This window comes from Protopterus annectens, chromosome 3.part1 (assembly GCF_019279795.1).
Source record: "Protopterus annectens isolate FY-2018-M chromosome 3.part1, PAN1.0, whole genome shotgun sequence".
NCBI lineage: Eukaryota > Metazoa > Chordata > Ceratodontiformes > Protopteridae > Protopterus > Protopterus annectens.
The window spans coordinates 133,064,831-133,086,223 of NC_056732.1; the positions used below are offsets into that span (position 1 = coordinate 133,064,831).

A 21,393-nucleotide genomic window follows, 5' to 3' on the forward strand; every position below is an offset into this window, starting at 1 on the left:
AGTGTTAAATAAAAACCTCATAGAGCACCAGAGTCACCAAAATAATTGCAAAATGAAGAATTGGAACGCATTGCTTATACTACATGTGATAGGAATGTCAGAGATGTAACTAGCGTGGGGCTAACAGCATGACTGCCAAGCGCAAAAGCTGTTAGAGGTTGGAATCAATAGATGCTGATGCTGTGGAAGTGCAGTACTGGCAATGAAGAAACTCACTGTTTCATAAATGAATGCCACTACTGCAGCTGCGGTAATAGCTGAAGTACTGAATCACTCAGTGTATGAGTGTGTGGCAGCAACTTTAGAAAACTGCTTGTTACAGTTGCAGCAAGAAGTTCTAAATTTGATCCTCATCTTTGTGAAGACCTTAAGACCATTTTTTCTCAAGTTTCAATTTGGGGTGGGGATGTCACTTTAAGGAACAGCACAGTGCAGCAGATGATTTAGGGCCAGTTCTAAGAGAAGTCACATAGAGTTACTGAAACAGACCAATATTTCTAGTTACTAAGCCTGATAGAAGTATCAAATTCTGTAATGAGTTAAGGAAACTGAATAGTATTTCATAGTTTGATAGGTGCACCATTCTCAAAATGCATGAGTTTGTAAAGAATCTTGACATTTAACAGCAACCTTCTTAATAAAGCAGAACTGTCAGATACCACTTACCCTTCTACCATAGGAAATATACTCTTTGTAACTCTGCATGGTCAGTTTTACTATGCAATGTTACCTTCTGGCCTGCATGAAGCCCCAATCACCTTTCTCAGTGGCTGATTGATAAAATATTGAAACCACACCCATTATATGCTACTGTATACCTGGGTGATGAGGTCATTCATTTAGAAAACTGAGAGATTCACAAACCAAAACTGCAGGCTGTGCTAGAATCTTTACAACATGCAGGCTTGAAGTTCAGTGCTAAGAAAAGCAAAACAGGCATGGCAGAATCTAAGTATTTTGGATATGTTATAGGAAGAGGGATTGTAAGACCAGAAGTAGAAAAATTAGAGACCATAAGAATTTGACCTGTACTGTAAAGTAAAAGACAGGTGAAGGTTTTTGTTGGACTAGCTGGATAATGCAGATAGTGAGTGCTTTGTTTTGTGACTGCTATCTACCCTTTGACAGATCTCAAAAAATAGAATGTACAACTGCCGCTTGACGTATTCAGAAAAAGGATCCTGTGTTTTGAATCTGTATTATTGGCACCTGATTGTTCTAAGGAAATTACTGTATATACTGATGTATTACACGTGGGTCTCTCCCAAGATATTCAAGATAAGGAGCACCCAGTGTGTATATTAGCAGGAAGTTCAGTAATGACCAAAGGAGATATTTTTGAAAGAGTTTGTCTAGTAATCTAGCTTTTTTATTCGCTAAAGTATTATCTGTTGCATAGGTTCTTCAACTTGTATAACTGACCATGTCCTTCTGCAGTGGTTAAGTATGCAGAATGATATCACTTCAAAAACTATGTTTGGCACTATCCTTCCAGTCTTCAATGTACTCTGACCCACAGACCTGGACACTTCAATAAAAATGCCAACGGGCAGTGCAAGTCCAAAGCTGCTGGTTTTGTAATGAAGTAAATGTGTGAGTGTGCCTTTAATAGAGACTTGTACATAGAAAGCTCCCATAGTATGCTACCAAGGAACTTATATGTATTAGACAGAAATGGAGTACTATTTGCTCCTTAATGGTATATAAAAGAGGATTGGCTATCCAGTGACAGCAGGAAGCCAACACCTCATTATGAGGATTAGTGCAAGGTAAGCAGGAGCTTAGCAGAAGACCATTAAAGCATGAAGCATGACAGCTCAGTTGAGATGATTTGTGGAAATGGAGTCAGGGACCTTGGGGGGCTTGCAGCTTATACTTTGGTTTGAATGGACCTCATTACAAAAATGGACTATATGGACTGGAAAATATTTGCTAGAAAAAATCTAATGGTACTGTTTTGTTTGCTCTAAAAGCTGAGTCGGTTATAGTGTTTTGTTTATTTTAATGAACATGAAGATCCAGTGTTTCCTTGAACTGTATATCTCTCTCTCTCTGGCTATATATATATATATATATATATATATATACACACACACATATATATATATATATATATATATATATATATATATATATATATATATATATATATATATATATATATATATACATACACACATATGTATACACAGACACACATATATATATATATATAGCTCTATAGATATATATAGCTCTATATATTATATATATATATATAGCTCTCTCTCTCTATACATACACATATATATATATATATATATATATATATATATATATATATACATACATATATATATATATATATATATATATATATATATATATATATATATATATATATATATATATATATATATATATATATATATATATATATACATATATATATATATATATATATATATATATATATATATATACATATATATATATATATATATATATATATATATATATATATATATATATATATATATATATATATATATATACATATATATATATATATATATATATACATATATATATATATATATATATATATATATATATATATATATGTCCCGTTTAGATGATCAAAGTTTCAAAAGTTTGAACATCATATGGCCGAGGACCAGATGATCGAAGGTTTAAAACTTTGAATATTCTGAATGGAGATTGCCATACAGCACAAATGGGAGTTGGCATATTTAAATAGCAGGGAGTGTGAGGGGTGCAGGGGGACTTGCAGCTGTCAGATTCATGATTGCTGCTAGTCTGGGCAGCAATTGCCTTCAGTTCTCTATTACAGTAAATTTAAAATCATTTAAGTTTAACAAGTAAAACCTTTTCATTACTTCTTCACTTTAAAGAATATTTTTATATTTAAAGCAAGACGGACGCACTATACAACAAACGATAAAGTAAAATAAACAAAAAACTCAAAGATGAGGTTTATTTGTAGTGTATATGCTTTACAAAAAAGTACAAGAGTACAAAAAATTAAAGTTGAAGAAACAGAGAAAATAGTAAACTAAAAAAATAATATGACTTTTCCAGCAGTTAATAAAACTAAATATGAATTTTATAGGCTGTTAGATAGAGGCAAGTTACAAGCAGTAAGGAAGGTCTTAAATGAATCAATGCTGGTAGGTGGAAAATGAAGTGCAAAGTTTATGAGGGTATAGTTTGAATCATTATAATATAAGGGAGACTAAAGGCTAATAAAGAAGTGATATGAGTTTCATTAACTAATGCTGATGGAAAGATTTTGGTTAGAATAGTTCAAGATAACCAACCACTAAATGAACCCAGTGTAGCAAGAGCTTTATCCCTCTGCGTGTGAGTTTTCTATTAGTACTTCATTGGTTCCACTTCCCAGACACATTTTAGTAACTGTCAACACTAAACTGCTTTTGTGGCCCTGGTCATAGCAAAATAGCAAGTATGCATTTGTCCACTTACTACTTTACTTTGCAAATGATAGCATTAAAAAAAATCAGAAGCAGAGGGGCCCAAATTAGGGAGGCAAAAAGGGAATATGGACAATGGATAGTACTATGATATTGCCATGAACTACTTTTCTAGAAAGATAATACTTTCAATAGGTATTAGACTGTTTTAAAATATAGAATAAAAGAGGTGTGGTAATAAGGAATGAAATCCTATCCATTATGAGGGGAAATTAATAGAGCTATTGATCAAACAAATCCTACCTGCTGACAAATGATGTAAACTTATGTTAACAAAAATGAACTTATTGCAACATCCAGAATGTATGTGGCTACATTTTAGAATTAAAAAGCAAGTTTGGACAAGGTTAGCAGTGACATGGAAAAGGAGTCTTCTGGGTGGGACTTTGCTTTAGCGGCAAACATTCTATGGAAGTCTCCATACACTTTCTGTTTAAGAACAAAACTATCTTCTTTTGAACATTAAATGTCAAATTGCTGGCTGTTGGTGCTAATTTCTTTCTTTTTGAAATTTGACAAGGCAAGGACATGGGAACTTCATAGCAAGACTATGTAATACAGTGGACCCAAGATTATCAAAATCAAAGTAGTATAGACAACTGATAGAGAAGCCTGTGTTCAAATCATTTGTAACTCTTTTCTGATGATTTGCTGACCTGAATGATATTTGAGTAGTGCAGTAATGTGTAAAGCTTGATAGTTATAGCTACGCATTGATGACTGTGTGCTCAGAGCTCACTGCAAAATGTGTTTAAGTAAATTAAGTCCCCACATCCAATGTGCTTGAGGAGTTCATTACTGTGCAACCTTGCAGGATGTTAATGTAAAAATACTCTTTTTAACTAGAGCCAAACTTCTTGATCTTTCATTGGCTAAATTTCAAAACTGTAACTAGTGTAGCTCACTCTGAAGTACGCCCTGTAAACTATCCACTTCAGTTGCCAAATCTTTACTGACTATCTCCTTTCAGCTACAGAAGAACTGTTCAACTTTTCAAGGACTTGTTCCACACAGCAGAAATAAGAGGAAAGGCATTTAAAACAGCATACTTGCCTCATGTCTGAACCTGTCAGGTTACTGAGCATCATGTCCATGTACTGTTGCAAGAACTCTAGGCTCTCGTATTCTCTGAAGGTCACTGATGGAATGAACTCTCAGTGGCTGTTTAATTACTTGGCAGCTTGTCTGTGAGCATTCATTTCCTTTTTTATATCTGAAGTGTACCAGTTACAAGTTATGATTTTTAGATAAAACAAAGGCCACTTATGCTGCATTTAATAGTAAACAAAACTATGTACTTTGAATAATAATCCATTCCACTTTGTGTGCATGCACGAGTTCTTACAATGACATATAAATAACCACATTTCACAAGAAGACATGATTATCACTGCATACTATGCTTTTTTTACTTTCATTACTTGCAAACATTGAGTACTTCCCAGGAATTCAATAAACTCTGTGTAGACTTTAAGAGAAGCCTACACAGAATGTATTTTTTAGAGCAATGAACAGCAGTGCTAATTGCATATTCATGCTGCTCATTGTGTTTACATGAATACAAGCATGGTTTCACGGCCAGCAACAATGCTGCCATTATGAAACCATACAGAGCAGCATGACTACAGAAACATGAAACTTTCAAAGTTGCCTATGAGCAAACTTGCTTAGTGAGTTTGTACGGACAGCCACAATGACTACCAGGATCACTAATACTGCATTAACAGCTGTAATACCACAGTAAAAAAGTGGACTGAGTACATCGATAGAATCATGTCAGCATGTAGAAACCACAAGGTGACCTGTACATCCATTAGCTTAATAGATACACACCTGTAAAGAGGGGTGGGAATGAAGGGGTGCATACAAGGGGATGGACATACACATGACGGTCATTTTGGTAATGTAACATTCATGGACATATTTTTGATATGTTCTCATTATTAAGCTGCCATGCTGTCCAGCATGAAGTGACTGGCATAGGGGTAAAGAATGGTTAAGAGGGGAGGTTTATGACAAGCAGAACAAGGTTGGATAAATATGTCATAGTTGTGATGATGGAAGTCAAAGCAAATATTTTTTGGACAGTATCTAATATATTTCCATGGGAATTCATATCTGTGGCAAATTATAACGTGGGTGATTAAACATATCTGAGACATATAAACATCACGCTAAGAAATGATGTGAGATGCATCTAGAATCGAAACTTTAATGCTACGGGCAAAAGAAAATCTTCAGTCAAGTGATTTATGTTAACACTCCACTTAGAAATTACACTTTGTTACATCCATCAGTGTACAGAACTGTCAGAGTAACTGTTTCAAAGTAGTGGCGTTACTCTGATTTAACTATGTATTCCCAGAGTGCAGCATGTTTAAGCACCATTGCACAGAGATAATCAGACAAATGAGACCAATGGCAAAAACTCCCCAAGTTTTGTCATAGGACATGAACAACTATTTACCACTGGCTGTCATTGTTTCAAGATGTCAACCTCTACACGAATGCAGAGGACAAAAAGTGAAGACTTTTTATGGGTTATTTCTGGCCAAGTGTATGGTGTGTGATTCTAGTTTTTGACCAGATTAAAGATGTGCAATGAAGGAAGGGGACAAGCAGATGGAAGAGCAATAGGGAAGCAATAAATGAATTTGCAGGAAGGAATTAAGAAAGAACCATAGATATCCATGTCTTCAACACAGTAATGTGCACATGTAGAGAATATTTGATGAATTTGGACTGTCAACACAGCATAGATGGGTGACAACAAAGCAATGATATTGTATAGCCAATTGGACCAAAACAAGTGCATCAAGAAGATACATATGAAAAGTGGAGAGCTATGTATGCCACAATTTTTTGTGGGACAGGTGCCCTGTTTTTTTGTATTTCAAAAAACGGAATGTTGGGGAAGGGAGATAGGAATGTGATGGTCAGGTATGTAGGGTAGGTGAGGAAGCAAGTGCAGACAAACTGGACAAACAAGACAGGCACAGGGATGGTGATGGACAGAACAGGTTGGAGGACACCCTGAGTGGGGATAGGTAGAGTACATCTGAGGCACATGCCCATCAAGCATGGGAACAGTGACAATCTAGTCTTCACCCTCAGAACTGTCATAGCTGCCCCTTAGTTCCCTGTTTGACTCTTTGATGTGGGAGTCTCTTTTTGAACTTAATGAGCAATCTCTCCAGGCAGCTGATGTGAGCAGAAAGGCTACTGTCTATTTGATCATGCACCATCCCTGGCAACTCCTGGCAGGTGACATAATACCCACCTCAACCAATACTCATGGATGATACCACTGCATCAGCAGCTGGGGCAATGCTACCTGATGTAGATGGGCCAGGTAGTGCAGGGGCCGTGAAGGTAGCACTGTTTGGTTGCTGCCATTAGGTGAAGTGTGCTGGTGCAGCAGCTGGTGGAGGGTTTGCAGGCTGAGCTGCAGTGGTTAGTCTACCTCCCCTGTGCTGAAAAGCATTTGGTTTGTTGGCAAAAAGGTATGACAACCAAATGTCGTGATTCCAGGAAGCCAACAAAAGACAAAAATAGAGAGAGATAAGGGGTGGGGTTAGACAAAAAAGAAAACAGAATTTTTGTGAAGGGTAGATCATGCCTACTCAACCTGGTTGACTTCTTTGAGTCAGTCACCAGAACTGTGGATGAGGGCAAGGCAGCTCATACAGCCTACCTTGATCTGGCCAAGGCCTTTGATACCATTCCCCACTCAGGAATTATTGATAGACTCACCAAACTAGGCATCAACCCCTATCTCACTAGGTGGGTTGCAAATTTGTTCACAGATAGAACCCACAGTGTGAAAGTAGCAGACTCCAGTCAGACTGCCAACCAGTCATGAGTAGAGTCCCACAGGGATCGATCCTGGGTCCTCTCCTGTTTGGCATCTACATCTCAGAAATCCAGGCCAACATGGAGGGACTCCGGCTGACCAAGTTCACTGATGATTGCAGGCTGGGAGCCACTATTAACTTCCCAAGTGATGTAGATATCCTGCAGAAAGGCCTCACTGAGACCAACGACTGATGTTGAAACCATGGCCTTAAGCTTAATGCCAAAAAATGTTTTGTCATCCCCTTTGTGAAAAACTCAGTTCCCACTAATTACCACATTGATGGTAGCCCACTGAACACTGAAGGTGTTATAAGAGACCTGGGGATGCAGGCTGACAGCCACCTCTCTTTTGACCATCACATTGCCACTGTGGTCAGAAAGTCCTTCTATGTGGCACATTTAATAACCAAGGGTTTTTCATCCAGGAAGAAAGAGGCCATCATCTCTCTCTACTCTTCCCTCATTAGACCAATCATCAAGTATAATGCCTCATTTGGCATGTACCTCACTAAACATCTGCAACAGCTGGAAAGGCCACAAAAGTACATTACAAAGAGGATCCTAGGCCTTAAACACATGCCCTACATGGACAGACTCAAAACAAAACCTCCCGCTTTTCTCTGTCTCATATTGTCTATTAAGAGGCGATCTCTGCTTGACTTACAAAGCCATGTCTGACCTAGCCCTGTTAGAAATGTTACACCTAAAGAAATCCCAGTCTCTCCACACCACACGCTCCAGTGACCTCAACCTAATTACCACAATCAACAGAACATGTTGGTGGGACATGTTCATAACCCAGAGACTGCCCATGCTCTGGAATAGACTTCCTATACATGTCAAGCAGAGCACCTCACTGGCCCTTTTCAAGAAAAATCTTGATGGGTGGATGGGAAATAGAAAGTTCACCCTGGGACCACTCCAGTGGCTCTACTTGATAGAGGCACCGGGAACTAATGGCGGCATGATGCCAGGGCACATCTATGGGCTAGGCTTGTAAAGTCTCCAGGGCCATTGGCCTAGTACACACCTATGAATCTATGAACCTATGAATATTAGCACCATGAAATGTCACATTCATCCTTTACTACAATAAATATGTTTTTCTTATTATAGTAGCTATACAGCTTTCACAATCCCAAAATTGATTGTGAATCATTACAACTAATCCTTGGAATATGCACAAATTCCATATATTATTTTAAAGATACTACAGATTAACTTAACAACATGGCATTAACGCCAATACTGCTGCATTTCAAATGTAAGAATGATACTTAACAAACGGGAATCTATAGGTTACTTGTGGGAAATGAGCCCATGTAATCTGAATACATTACTACACTTGACTAATACATTTAACAAGAGATACAGAAGAAAGCATGTGTGCTTGCTGTCACAGTTAACATATGCATGCTGAACTTCATACTGATCTATGGAATCACAATATATTTATTACAGTTATGGTCAGTTGTACTGCAGACCTACCTCTTGCCTCTCTGAGATGCTCTAACCTCTCAGCATGTACCTCCCTGTTCGCTAATATTTCTTCTGCAGCTGTAAAATAGAAGATGAAATAAGAGCCATGAAAGCATTATGCATACCAGTCTTGGCGATCTGAAGCATTCTATATAATTTAAAGTTGACTGATCTGTATACTTACATAAAATTGGGCGTGTCAGACTTTCAATACTCATCCAGCCACTGGTCAAGTTGTGCCTGCTTGTGCCTCTTTAGGTCACTATAGTGGTGCCTACATTGCACTCCATGTGCCAGCCCCACTAGAGACAGTCTTGGGTAGCTATTCTAAACCTCAGCCTTGTACTGAGACCCTGTAAAGTCCCCCTGCAGCAGCCTATGGCTGTAGCACTTCATGAAAAGTACAACAAATATTTCTGACTACTCCATACCCCACCTCTGTACCCTGAATTTGACACCATCCTTCCCATCTTCTGCCAAGTTTGCAAAGGTCCTCAAACATTAGTTGCAATGTTTTTCTCCAATTTTTGATATTGTGTTTTAAGACCAGTGTGCAAATATGCACAACCATGCCAACCACGTTTGAGAAATGGAAAGTCAACATTGCCGAACAAAGAGAAAGGTATTGATTTATGACATGTGTGCTGCTATTCCTGTTCACATTTGGTCAGCTTATCAACATTGAAATGCTAAATACCATGGCTTTTAAGCCATGTCTTTGGAGGGATCAGTGGGGTGACTTGGCACATATTTTATGAGGACTTATACACTGTTAAAATAATGTTTACAAGGTGGGATTCAAACCTATGTAAAAGGGAATGCATATATTTCCATACACATGATTATTAAGAAAGGCTTGTTTCTCAACCATGTTAATTACAGATATACAGCTTAAATAGTGACTGATGATATACTTAAAGTGCCAGCTATGCCAGGTGAAGTACAGCAGTGGATGTGTAACATATCCCAGCACAGCTGGCTGGAATTTTGTAAATAATTACATGTCATTTGTATATCAAACTGATTTGTATAGGTGCTTTGTTGAAAATGTATTTGTAAAGTTGCTTGTTTTAACAAATGTACCAATAGGGAGTCCTGACTGTATTGCAAATGATTAAATGCATATGTTTTAACAGAGGATACTGGAAGAGAAGAGGTTGATCTCAATCCACCTGGCTTTGAAAAATATTCTGAAATTAAATTACTGGACCTAGGCCAAAAAGATGTTACCTCACAGCTTTGAATGAAGCCAGAGACACAATGTCTATAGGAATAACGGTTTGCTATTCTCTATAGGAAGAGCATAACTGTTAAAATTGTTTTACAGCATCCAGATGCTGCAAGGTACTTTAGCTAAGCTCAAAATAAGTATTGTAACACATATGTGCTAAATCCTGGCAGCTGCTAGTGATAGGGGTAGTATGGGAAACAGAGTCAGGTCATTTTGTAACCAACTCTAAAATAAAATTAAGATATTTCAGAGAGAAGTCTCTCAGTGACTTAGCAGTTTGTTTTTGGACCTTGACAAAGAATGCAGCTTCACCTGCTTCATCTTGCCTTGCTCTAGTAAGTAAACAAGGGAATACTAATTCCTTAGATCAGTCAGAAAATATAGTAAGATTGGTTAAGTACTGTTTTTCTGTATCTGTGTGAATCTATTCATCTGTGTTATTGTTTTAACATTTCCTGTGGTTAAAATTCTGGTGTTTATTGCCAATAGATATTTAGCATTTTCATGTTCTTTTTTATTTATTAAATATATTTGAACTTTTCTTTGTGGCTGTTTCTTTAGAGAATATTTTAAACTTTGAGAGGATTTATATCTATTTGGTGGCACTGTGGTCACTCCTGAAATTCTTATCACAGTGGCCAAACACTATCATTTGTATTAATATTAACTTCACTCAGTATAATTGGGTACCCGTCTAAGAGCCTTATAGTAACTGGCTTTGGAGTGTCTGGTGGCAGTAACTACCTTATAGTCTGGGCAAAAGAGGGCATAGCTAGTAAATCTGTGCCATCCTTTCCCAGGTGTGTGTGTGTGTGTGTGTGTGTGTGTGTGTGTGTGTGTGTGTGTGTGTGTGATGTGTGCAAATCAAATTTAAAGAGTATGAGTCAGCTGCTGGGAGCAGGGACATGAAGCACTTGTTTCATAGAGAGAGTAGTGGAGGACTTGGCTTGGATACTCGACTGAGGACTCAACTCTACAACTGTGCCTGTAGGGAGGCTTATTCGGGATCTGGAGAGAGAGAGAGAGAGAAAACAGTGCCCAGAGTGCATTCCTTGTGTGCTCTTAAGGGAATCTGTGCTTGATGCAAATAGCTGCATCTGGAAAAACTGGGTGTATCCATTCTTGTTCCAAGTGAACGTCCCTCTGCAGTGTCTGTGGTGAGGATTAAGGCTCCTTGATTACTGGCCTAGAGAGGGGATGTCACAGTGTGTGACATTAAAAGGTCCTGACATATGCATTTTCAGTTGTGATGCAGGACTAATGTATGACAATATACTGGAAATGGATAGACTTGCAAGTCTTTAATAATAGAGTTTGCAGCTATGATACATACTTGATAATACATTCTGTTTTACAGTTATACTTGGGTTATGGGAAGGGTGGCGATTACTGTCAGTAAACTACTGTGTCCATCATAGATATGCAACTGCATTTTTATTACATAATCATCATTGCCATGCTAAAACAATTACATGTATAATACATATGATACCTACAAAAGTATGCGTATGCAAGTAGTAATAATACCTTTTTGTAAACCAACCTGCTATACACAGCTTTCAATATGTAGTATTGCCTTTATAATCAAAGTTTTGTGAAAAATTAAAGTAGGACACCCTTACTAAAATGTAGTATGCTAGATTTGAACTTACACCTAGTGCCATAGGGAAAACTAAGCAGCAGGTGTATTTTCCACACTCAGTACTATCCAGAGTGCTGACAGCAGGCATGGCCACTGAAACTGTTTACACAAAGGAATGTGAACCATATTCAAATTTATTTTTTTTTTCTTTAATTAGTGAGCCCAGTTTGTGCATAGGTAGGCATCACTTAAATGTAAAAGACAATAATCAATGTACATTACTTGTATAAATACTCATTATGACACATCTTCAGTAAAACTAACTATTGGTGGATTCTAACCACACTTTATGTTCTTTCTTTTTTAGCTCAACCTTGTGCCACAGAGACAGTCATGAAAAGGTATAATTTCTGCAGTCATTACCATCCATGTTACTAACCCCCATGCAATGCCACTAAGTGTGTTTGTGCTTTGTTAGGTGATTGAAATTAAATATTCACATTTTAAGTAGCTAACCATGTCTGTGCTATGCCATGCACTGCACACATGGAAAAAGGGAAAAAAGGATAAAATAGGAAAACAAAAGTAAAACAATTGGACAACTCTGAATTTGAACCATCAGACTACCACACTTAGACAACATAGTTGTAGTGGGTTATCTTATATGCCAAAGACACATCTTTGCAACAGCAATCAAATAATATGCATACTGGCAATTAACATTACCGAGTATTAAGCATTTCATACAGTTGGACATTCACAGTTGATTATAAATGTGTGCATAACATATTTAGTGGAATGAGTGATTACACATTATTTATGAATATGTTTGCAAAACTGTAGTTCTGCCTATTCTGGAAATCATTACTACCCTGTGTCTGGAACAGGTTCCCCATCCACGTGAAGCAGAGTTCCTCCATAACCCATTTCAAGTGTAACTTGGACAATTGGATGGGGAACAGGACATTCATCCCTGGTTTGGCACCTATGTCTCTAATGGGCGCAGGCAATCTGCAAATGGTTCATCACGCAGGCCACTACTTGTAAATGTTTCATTTCCCAAACCCCTCCTTACACTTATCAAGGGTATCAGAATTTTTCAGAGATTTGGGATGCATGGCTAGTCTTAAAAAGGTGCTTGTTGTCATTAGCCTAGTAAACACTCATGAACCTATGAATCTAATCACTTGTCTTTGCTTTACAATTAGACATACAAACTCTAGTGCATATTCTCTTATTTTTCTTTCTAGGTGTGATACAAACACATGGCATTCAACAACAGTTTCCAGCAAAGGCAGGAAACTGTGCTATTATGAAAAGGAAATATGTATATGTGGGTCATATGGTCGACAGCTCATATGGTCGACATTCATATGGTCGACAGTTCATATGGTCGAAACTCATTTGGTCGACGGATCATTTGGTCGACAACCAGTATTCAAGGCACTTAACAGGGATTTGCCCCACTCCCCAAAGTTGTGTGACCCTGGAGTTGCTATATATAGTTAGGGGTGTGTGGGGGGCGAAGCCCCCCATCTGTATTCATTTAAAATGTTTAGTTTTTGTTGTATTTTCATGTTTTAAACTAATATTAAATGAATATTAGTGGGAGGCTTCTTCCCCCACCCCCCACCCCCCATTGTGGGGGGCTGTGCCCCCCACCCCCCCTAACTAATATATATATATATATATATATATATATATATATATATATATATATATATATATATATATATCAACTCCAGGGTCGCACAACACTTTAGGGAGGGGGCAAATCCCTGTTAAGTGCCTTGAATACTGGTTGTCGACCAAATGAACCATTGACCAAATGAGTTTCGACCATATGAATTGTCGACCATATGAGTTTCGACCATACGAGCTGTCGACCATATGAAGTAGACCTGTATATGTAGTCTTTACTTTTTTTTTTTAAAAAAAGCTCACTGCAGTTAGTTCCACACTTTGCAAGGGTGTCCTCTCTGACACACTCGCAATGAATGGTGTCTGTGCATCACTATGTTTTGCTTCAGTCAGAGTAATCATTCAAAGTTGCAAGCCATTAGCACCTAACAATGATGTAGAGGCTTCACAATGTTTAAATCTGATACAAGAAGTCACAAGTTTGGTATTCAGCAATTCTAATGAGCTCATACCTCATTTGCACTTTCAGACTGCTCAGAGGGCTGAATCTTCACAGAAAGGTAACCCTGTAGCTAGGGAACTTGAAGGGGGTTTGTTTTCAATCATGCCTATTGCTCTACTTGTAGGAATGTAGGGATAAGTGCACGTTTTGGACTGCTTTTTCTAAGGTGGGTATTAAAGTTGCATGGGCCAGGTTATTTGGTAAACTACATAAGTAGTTATTACAGATGTCAGTTATATCAGATATTGATGGTATTTCTGTACAACTCACACACATTCTACTTAGCTACATTTGCATGTACCAATTAGGCAGGTAAATGCCACTCATTCATGTTCTTACACATATATTTTTTTATTACAGGGTCAACATTTACCTTCATAATCCTGCAGTTGCAACTGTTGTAATTTGGGGCTGACTCTGTTTGATGCTAGTAGTACACAGCCATTACATGAGGAAGTAAAGGTTGTGAGCATTGCCTGGCATCAATTTTTCTGTATGTAGGTGCATAAAATGAAAGGTGTAACCCTTAGTCTGTCAACATGTGTACTGTCCATTGTCTGTTTGCAAGGCTGAAGCATGTTGTACATGCCTATGTCAACCTGCACTCACAGCAGCTGGTGATTCCCCCTATGACTCCTCACCAACATGTGGACGTGGTAAGATTGCCAGTGGTGGTAGAACATTTGCTCTTAGCGCCTGGTGTTCCAACTGCAGCTGTTTTCACAGGATGATATTCTGTAGAATAACACTGACAGTGATAATTTTAGCACAGGTACTGGGGTCATACTACAGTGCCCCCTTGATATATCTAGGCACAAAAACCATAACTTCAACAGCCCAAACACATGCTCTATGATATTTCTTGTTTGAGTGTGCCTCACAATGTAGTATTCCTCAGTGAGTGTGTGTGCATTTCTGATGGGCATCATCTGCCATGGTTCAAATGCATACCCTGTATCCTCCAGTAAATGACCTTGTGGGACATCACGCCTGGAAAATCTCTGGTAGAGCTGTGAGCTGTTTCAGATATGGGATTTGTGGTAACTACTGTGGTTGCCAGTACACACACTTAGGATGACTCTCTGAGCATTACTCTTGACCTGGCAATTTATGCAGTGAAACAGATTATGGGGGTAATCAGGAAGGTCAGCTAACTAGAGCTAATTGGACTACAATGTGTGATCCAGTAGTGCTATGGAGATAAATAGTGATTAAGAGACATATAAGAACCACATGGTGAAAAAGATCATTAGCAACTCCTTTGCATGTCTCTGAATACCTAGTGTAGTTGTAACCTCTTTGCAAGTGTTCCCCCAATTAGTCCACAGAATACTGTTGCACATGAATATACTCTCGTTCTGACACATATACACAGTCATATACACAGTCACAGACACATAGATGTGTACACACACACACACACACACACACACACACACACACACACACACACACACACACACACACACACACACACACACACACATGTGCACATGTGCACAGCCTCCCAGTACTTACCTTCATGTATTAACTTACCTTCTGCTTCCATAGACAGCAATGGCTGAATACCGTGAAACAACATGTTTAGTGCCTTTGCTCTGTCATGACAAAGCTTGTCTTTGAATCTCTGTATCATGCTGTTTCAATTCCAGAGTAAAGTAAGGCTCCAGGGCAAAATACATGATGAATTTATGCTAGCTGCACCCAGACTGCTGCATTCACATGCAATCTTTACTTAGTAGAATACTGTGGAAGCTACTTGTTGGAGGCTGCATACCAGTGGTGGATTATAATAAGGGAGATTTGGTGAATAGGTTCATAGATTCATAGGTTCAAAGAGATACTAGGCTATCTGCCCTAGGGCATTGCTAAGCCTAGCCAGAGTGTATTTGGCTTCCACCTCCCTATTAGATTAGCCTACTGTGCCTCTGTAAAGTAGGTCACAGAAGGTACCCTTTTAAGATTTGTTTACTGTGCCTCTGTCTAGCAGGGACACAGGAGAGATCCCAGGGGTGAATTTGAGATTTCCCATCCACGCGTCCAAATTTCGCTTGAAGAGGGTCAGCGAGGAGCTATGACTAACATGAATTGGGATTCTATTCCAGAGTGAGGGGAGCCTCTGGGAAATGAATCTGTCCCTCCAGCATGTCCTATTTATTTTTGTGCTGAGGTTTAGGTCCCTGGAGCGTGTAGCTCTAAGGGACATGGATTTTTTGAGGTGGAGCATGTCCATTAATTCTGGGTTTGACATGGCTTTGTACGTCAGGCATAGATCGCCTCTGAATAGGTGGTAAGCAACTGAGTAGAGCTGGAGTTTCTTTACTCGAGCTGCATAGGACATCTGTTTGTAGCCAATGATCCTCATGGTGAGGTACTTTTGGGGTCTCTCCAGTTGCTGCAGGTGTCGGGTAAGGTACATCCCAAAAGAGGCATTGTATTCAATTATGGGCCTGATGAGTGACGAGTAGAGTGACACAATGACCTCTCTTGATCTAGATGCGAACCCTTTTGTGATAAGGTGGGCTATATAGAAGGACTTTCTAACCACTTTGGCAATGTGATTATCAAAGGAGAGATTACTATCTACATTGGTCCCCAAAATACATGGCAGTAAGGGGTCCACAGCTTAAAAGGGGGAGGTCATGGCAAGATTCAAGATGCACCATAAGGGAAGCCCTACATCTTGAGTTCTTTCTGTTTTATGTAGCACCTAATTCTTACTGCCAGTGCTGTATTTTTAAGTGATTGAGCATGACAGTAATATTATTTGATCACTGACTTTATTTATCCTACATACTTTAAAAAATACATTTGCTGGTGTTGTAGACTTGAAGACACTAGGAGCTGTGCAAACCTGTTTGTTTCTCCTACCATCCTGATAGCCTTCTGTCTCTGCTCCTTTTGAATGCCAGGTGACAGGTCATAGGTCAATGCTACTTAGGGAATGTCAGGCTGACTATTTCTCTACTGCATCTGTTTAAATGTTTTAAATTGATTTAGGAATGCAAAAATTAATCAACATGCTGACAGGCTCTGGATGTTGGCAATATGATAGTAAGTTTGTTATAGCTGTTTCTCCCTCATCAAAAATATACCTGTCATCTGTCTTTGTCCATGAATTTTGCCTTGCATTTTCATGCATCTCAGTTGTGCTTCATTTCAAAGAATATTCCTCATCCTCATGTTGAGTCTTCATAAATAATACTGATTCAACATTTTTTTTAAATAAGAATAAAGTTATTAGCCATCCAATGAGCTTACTTATTGAAGTTGTTGGTGTGTTCCACATTCTTTCTTTGTGGGTTCCATATTTTGGAGATGTAAGGTTAAGAGCTGTGCATGTTTTTGATCTGTACCTGGTAAGATGTATGTCTTTTGGTAAACCAATGAAGACAGTGGTCAATAAATAATGACAGCTTGAGTTTCATGCTTAATATCTTTTTTTGGAAAACCTCCTTTGTACCACATCACAAAATACACTGTTCCATGTTTTTGAGGATGGAAGGCTGTGAGATGTGCATAGCTGTGCATCTTTTTGAGCTGTTCCTTATGAAATTTGTGGTTTTGGCAAGTTGGTAAAGAATGCATTCACAAAATAATGACAGGTAGTTTGATTTTCAGACTTAAAATTCTTTTAGAAAATGCCTGCTAATGCAAGAACTTTTATTCTAGGTATCTATTTTTCATCACAGTCAGACAAGGTGCCCTCAGCCAAGAGTCCATAATTGCTGCATGGGGTGGGAGACATTTGTTCAGTTAAGCATCTGGCTTTACAGAGCTGGAGTGCATTTGTGAAAAATAAATCGGAACATTGGTGACTATTGTTTGTGTGGTATTAAAATGTAGTTGATAGTTGTCGGTCGCTGATTTTGCAGAATGTCTCTGATTTTTGCCTCTTATATTTGGTCTGTTCCTCATACAATTTGTGATTTTTTTTATAAATCATTGATTACAGTCGCACATGATGACAGACTTCTGAGTTTCAGATTTCATGTCCTTCAGAAAATGCACGCTAATGCAAAAATTGTTATTCTAGAAGTTTTTTTTAAGTATATGAGCAATATTTAAAATCTGTCCCTGATTTTGGGTCTTTGACCCTTATTTTTTTTTTTTTTACCTTGTTCCTACTCACACACACACGTGCGCACACACACACACACACACACACACACACATATAAAAATATTATTTATATTGATCAGATGAGGTGTATAAGCAAAGTGGGTACAACTGCTCGGTGAGCATGTCTGCTGTCTGTGAATGAAAATAACTTGTACCATATCGTTGTTCATTTTGTTGGTTAAACAGTCTACTTTTAAAAGACTGGTGTGAGTTATTTTGCAAAATAAGTTTTAATACTTGGGCTACTCTGCATTTATAACCATGACATATATTACTACTTCTATAATTATTATTTGTTTTACTGCAGTCAGACATCAGAGGTGCACATAGTCAAAAATGGGCCTATAATTACTAGGTATGGGGATTTCTGGGGATGAAAATGATGGACCCTGCTATCATGATCATGTTGAACATTCACATGTTTGGCTTTACATTTGTGTAAAGCAGCTTGGAATACTGTATTGTGGCAATTTTTGTCACAATCAGAGATTTTTGGTGTACCCAGTCAGATCACTGAAAATGATGTGGTGTAGTTTTTGGTGGATTATAAAGGCAGCAGTTTAAGTGGACTGCTATGGTGTGAAGCAACCACAAAGGTAAATCCAACAGAACACGTGCATTTCTGCATGGTCCAGGAAAAAAGTGCATGTGGGACCGTTGATTTGAAAACTGCTCTAGCCTCAAGGTATACTTAATCTGACACTGTTTCATACCACTTTAGTGCTAAGGTTGTCTTTAAATCACTCACTTGTAATACACTGGGCATGCTACTTGAAACAGGATTATAGAGTTTGCTCTGTGCCTGTCAATACCTGCCAATCTGTTACTTCTGCCTCTGTGTTTGGTTACTACCTTCCCTCAAGCACAGTACAAGCAATAACCTCTTATTTTTAAGAATCTTTCAGAATAAACTATCAAAAAGTTAATTCAGGGAAATAAAATCGGTTTAGCAAGGAGCCTCTTTGATGAGTGACACTAATATGGAAAAACTCCTTTGCTACATTTCATATTTTACCACAGTTTTCATGGAACGATAGTAGTTACTAGAACTAGAAGCCCGAGGAACAAAATATTTTCCTTGTAGGCATAATGTTACAAACTAAACTTTCCAAATGTAGTTTAAATCTGCTCTGGATTAAAGATAAAATTATCAGTTAGTTATGGCTGATGCCCACAACATTGGGATATACCAGTGGCTACTTTCATATTTTCTGATGCTTTTTGGTATGGTTTCTATCTGTGACAGAGCTAACCACTTAATTTGGTGCTGTGGAAGTCCACTGACGAAAGCGGATATTAAACTTTTGACTACGCTACTACCTTTGTGTTGTTCATCTCGCATTCAGCTGGTTATTTTACTTGCTGTGGTAGCATTGTCACCTCACAGTCAGATGCTGTCCGGTTCGATTCTCAGCTAGAGCGTCTACTGCATGGAGACATGTGTGAATGGGCGTACCTTCATTGAAGGTTGTGTGTCAGGGCTGGTAACTCGGCACATAAAAATCAACTACCAATCATTAGTGGACCGGAGTTCCGCTGTGGCGACCCCTAACCGGGAAAAGCCGAAAGACACAACAACTGAAGTAGACTGAGTTTTATATAAATAACCGATATGTAAATGTGTGTGTTATGTACACACATTTACATATGTGTGTGTGTGTGTGTGTGTGTGTGTGTGTGTGTGTGTGTGTGTGTGTGTGTGTGTGTGTGTGTGTTAATGTGCGTATATATGTCTATACATACACACACACACACAAACATATATATAGAGACAGATAGATATTTATATATATATATATATATATATATATATATATATATATATATATATATATATACAGACAGCGAGAGAGATAGGAGAGTAACGGCAATCAATATGAACTTTAAAGACCTCCAAAGAATCACTGCTCCTCAACAATCACTAACGCACATATCAAAAGCAACATGAAACATCTTACAAAAGACTACACCTAATTTTAAAGTGCAAAGTCCATAAGGCAAGCATACACTTTATCTAATACTATTGTCCTTGTGGACCCCATTGTGTGATACACAGATGCTCCACTCACCAGGTTGGACAAGGAGAAGATAACAGCCTATCTGGAGTCGGGATCCATAATATCATACACACACTCAGGTTATTGCACCCCAGGTACCAGTATGATTCTATAACAGTCCATTGGGTGTTAATGACCTGAGACATATCTCAGTGGACTATATGAAAAGGGACATAATGGATCGCTTAGAATATATGCAACAGATAGTATGAACTTTGCATTGAGCAGAATTTTACATTCATCAAGGATGATGCTACAGTATGAACATAAAATGATTCATTTTAATAATTGGCTTAGTTTATGGTATCACTCCAGTGGATCCAATATCTGCCAACAAGAGAGAACATGGTCCAAAGACCACATTGCTTTTCCAAGGATGGGTTGCTTCTGCCTCCCCTAGGCTTTTAGATATTGGCTAAAAGTTTATCCAACCTCTTACAGCCTTTTTTTTAGGCAATGTCAAAAAGACAAAACTACCAACGTAATGAAAACATCTACAAGGAGCTATACAGTGTTACTGTTCAATATTAGGAACCTAAGCAAAAAACTCCACACCCTTTAAACCCTCCTCACTCTGGAGAATGTTGACATCTGTACTATCACTAAGACTTGGTTTAAAATGTAGAAAGTACTCCAGAAGTGCAAGGGTACAGTGCCTTCCACACATTTACACCAACAACAGAACAGACTGGGGGCAATGGTAGATGTGTTTTGATCTAGGTTAGCAACTAACATGCCTCCAGGTTGGTTAAACAGGATGATGCCATGAAGCTCATCCACATGCCATTACCTAAATTTACTAGAGGTGCTCCCCATCCAACCAACCACTCTATTCTTGGGTGATTTCAACCACCCCTTTATAGACTGGGAAAAACATACACTGCCTCAAACTCCTAGGCACAAGCACAGTGCTCCCCTGGAACAGATATGGTACTCACCAAGATGGGAAAGGTCAGATCACAAAGTTGTCTCATTTCAAGTAAAAATTCACACAGAAAATCCAGGTAAACCAGTAACAGTTATGAACTATTCAAAAGCAAGTTATATCCTATTAAGTGGCAGTTTGGTAAAATGTAAATCTCACCTCCAGCCCCGAGACCACAGCTAACTATGCAGAATTATTCCCACAGTCACTATAGAAACATGTGAATGACTGCATAGAGGCTGCCACACTTACAAGAAATATACCCTAAACAAACCCTAAAAACAAACCCCACAGGTGGAATCCTCACTTAAACAAGGTATATAATAAAAGAAGAAAACTCATGCACAAAATCAGAAAAAGCAACTCCCTTAAAGACAACTGCTCTCTTATACAACTAAACAAGAAATAAAAGGTCTAATTAAGTCCAAAAAGGCCAACTATGAGGTCAGGATAGTCATGCAGGCTAAGGACAATCAGATGGTCTTCTTCAGCTATGTCCGGAAAC

The 21,393-nt window shown here is 38.3% G+C and overlaps 1 protein-coding gene across 3 annotated transcripts in view; it reads right to left on the reverse strand.

Annotated features, from left to right (window-relative positions):
* GADL1 (glutamate decarboxylase like 1) overlaps positions 1-21,393 on the reverse strand; it is a 1,864,133-nt gene that overhangs the window by 1,716,288 nt on the left and 126,452 nt on the right. For 2 of the 3 annotated variants that reach the window (XM_044066666.1, XM_044066664.1), the window contains exon 2: positions 8,838-8,906. The exons of the other annotated variant lie outside the window; for it this stretch is intronic. In XM_044066666.1, coding sequence (XP_043922601.1) covers positions 8,838-8,906 — 69 coding nt within the window. The remainder of the gene's footprint in view (positions 1-8,837; positions 8,907-21,393) is intronic. 3 annotated transcript variants of the gene reach the window in all.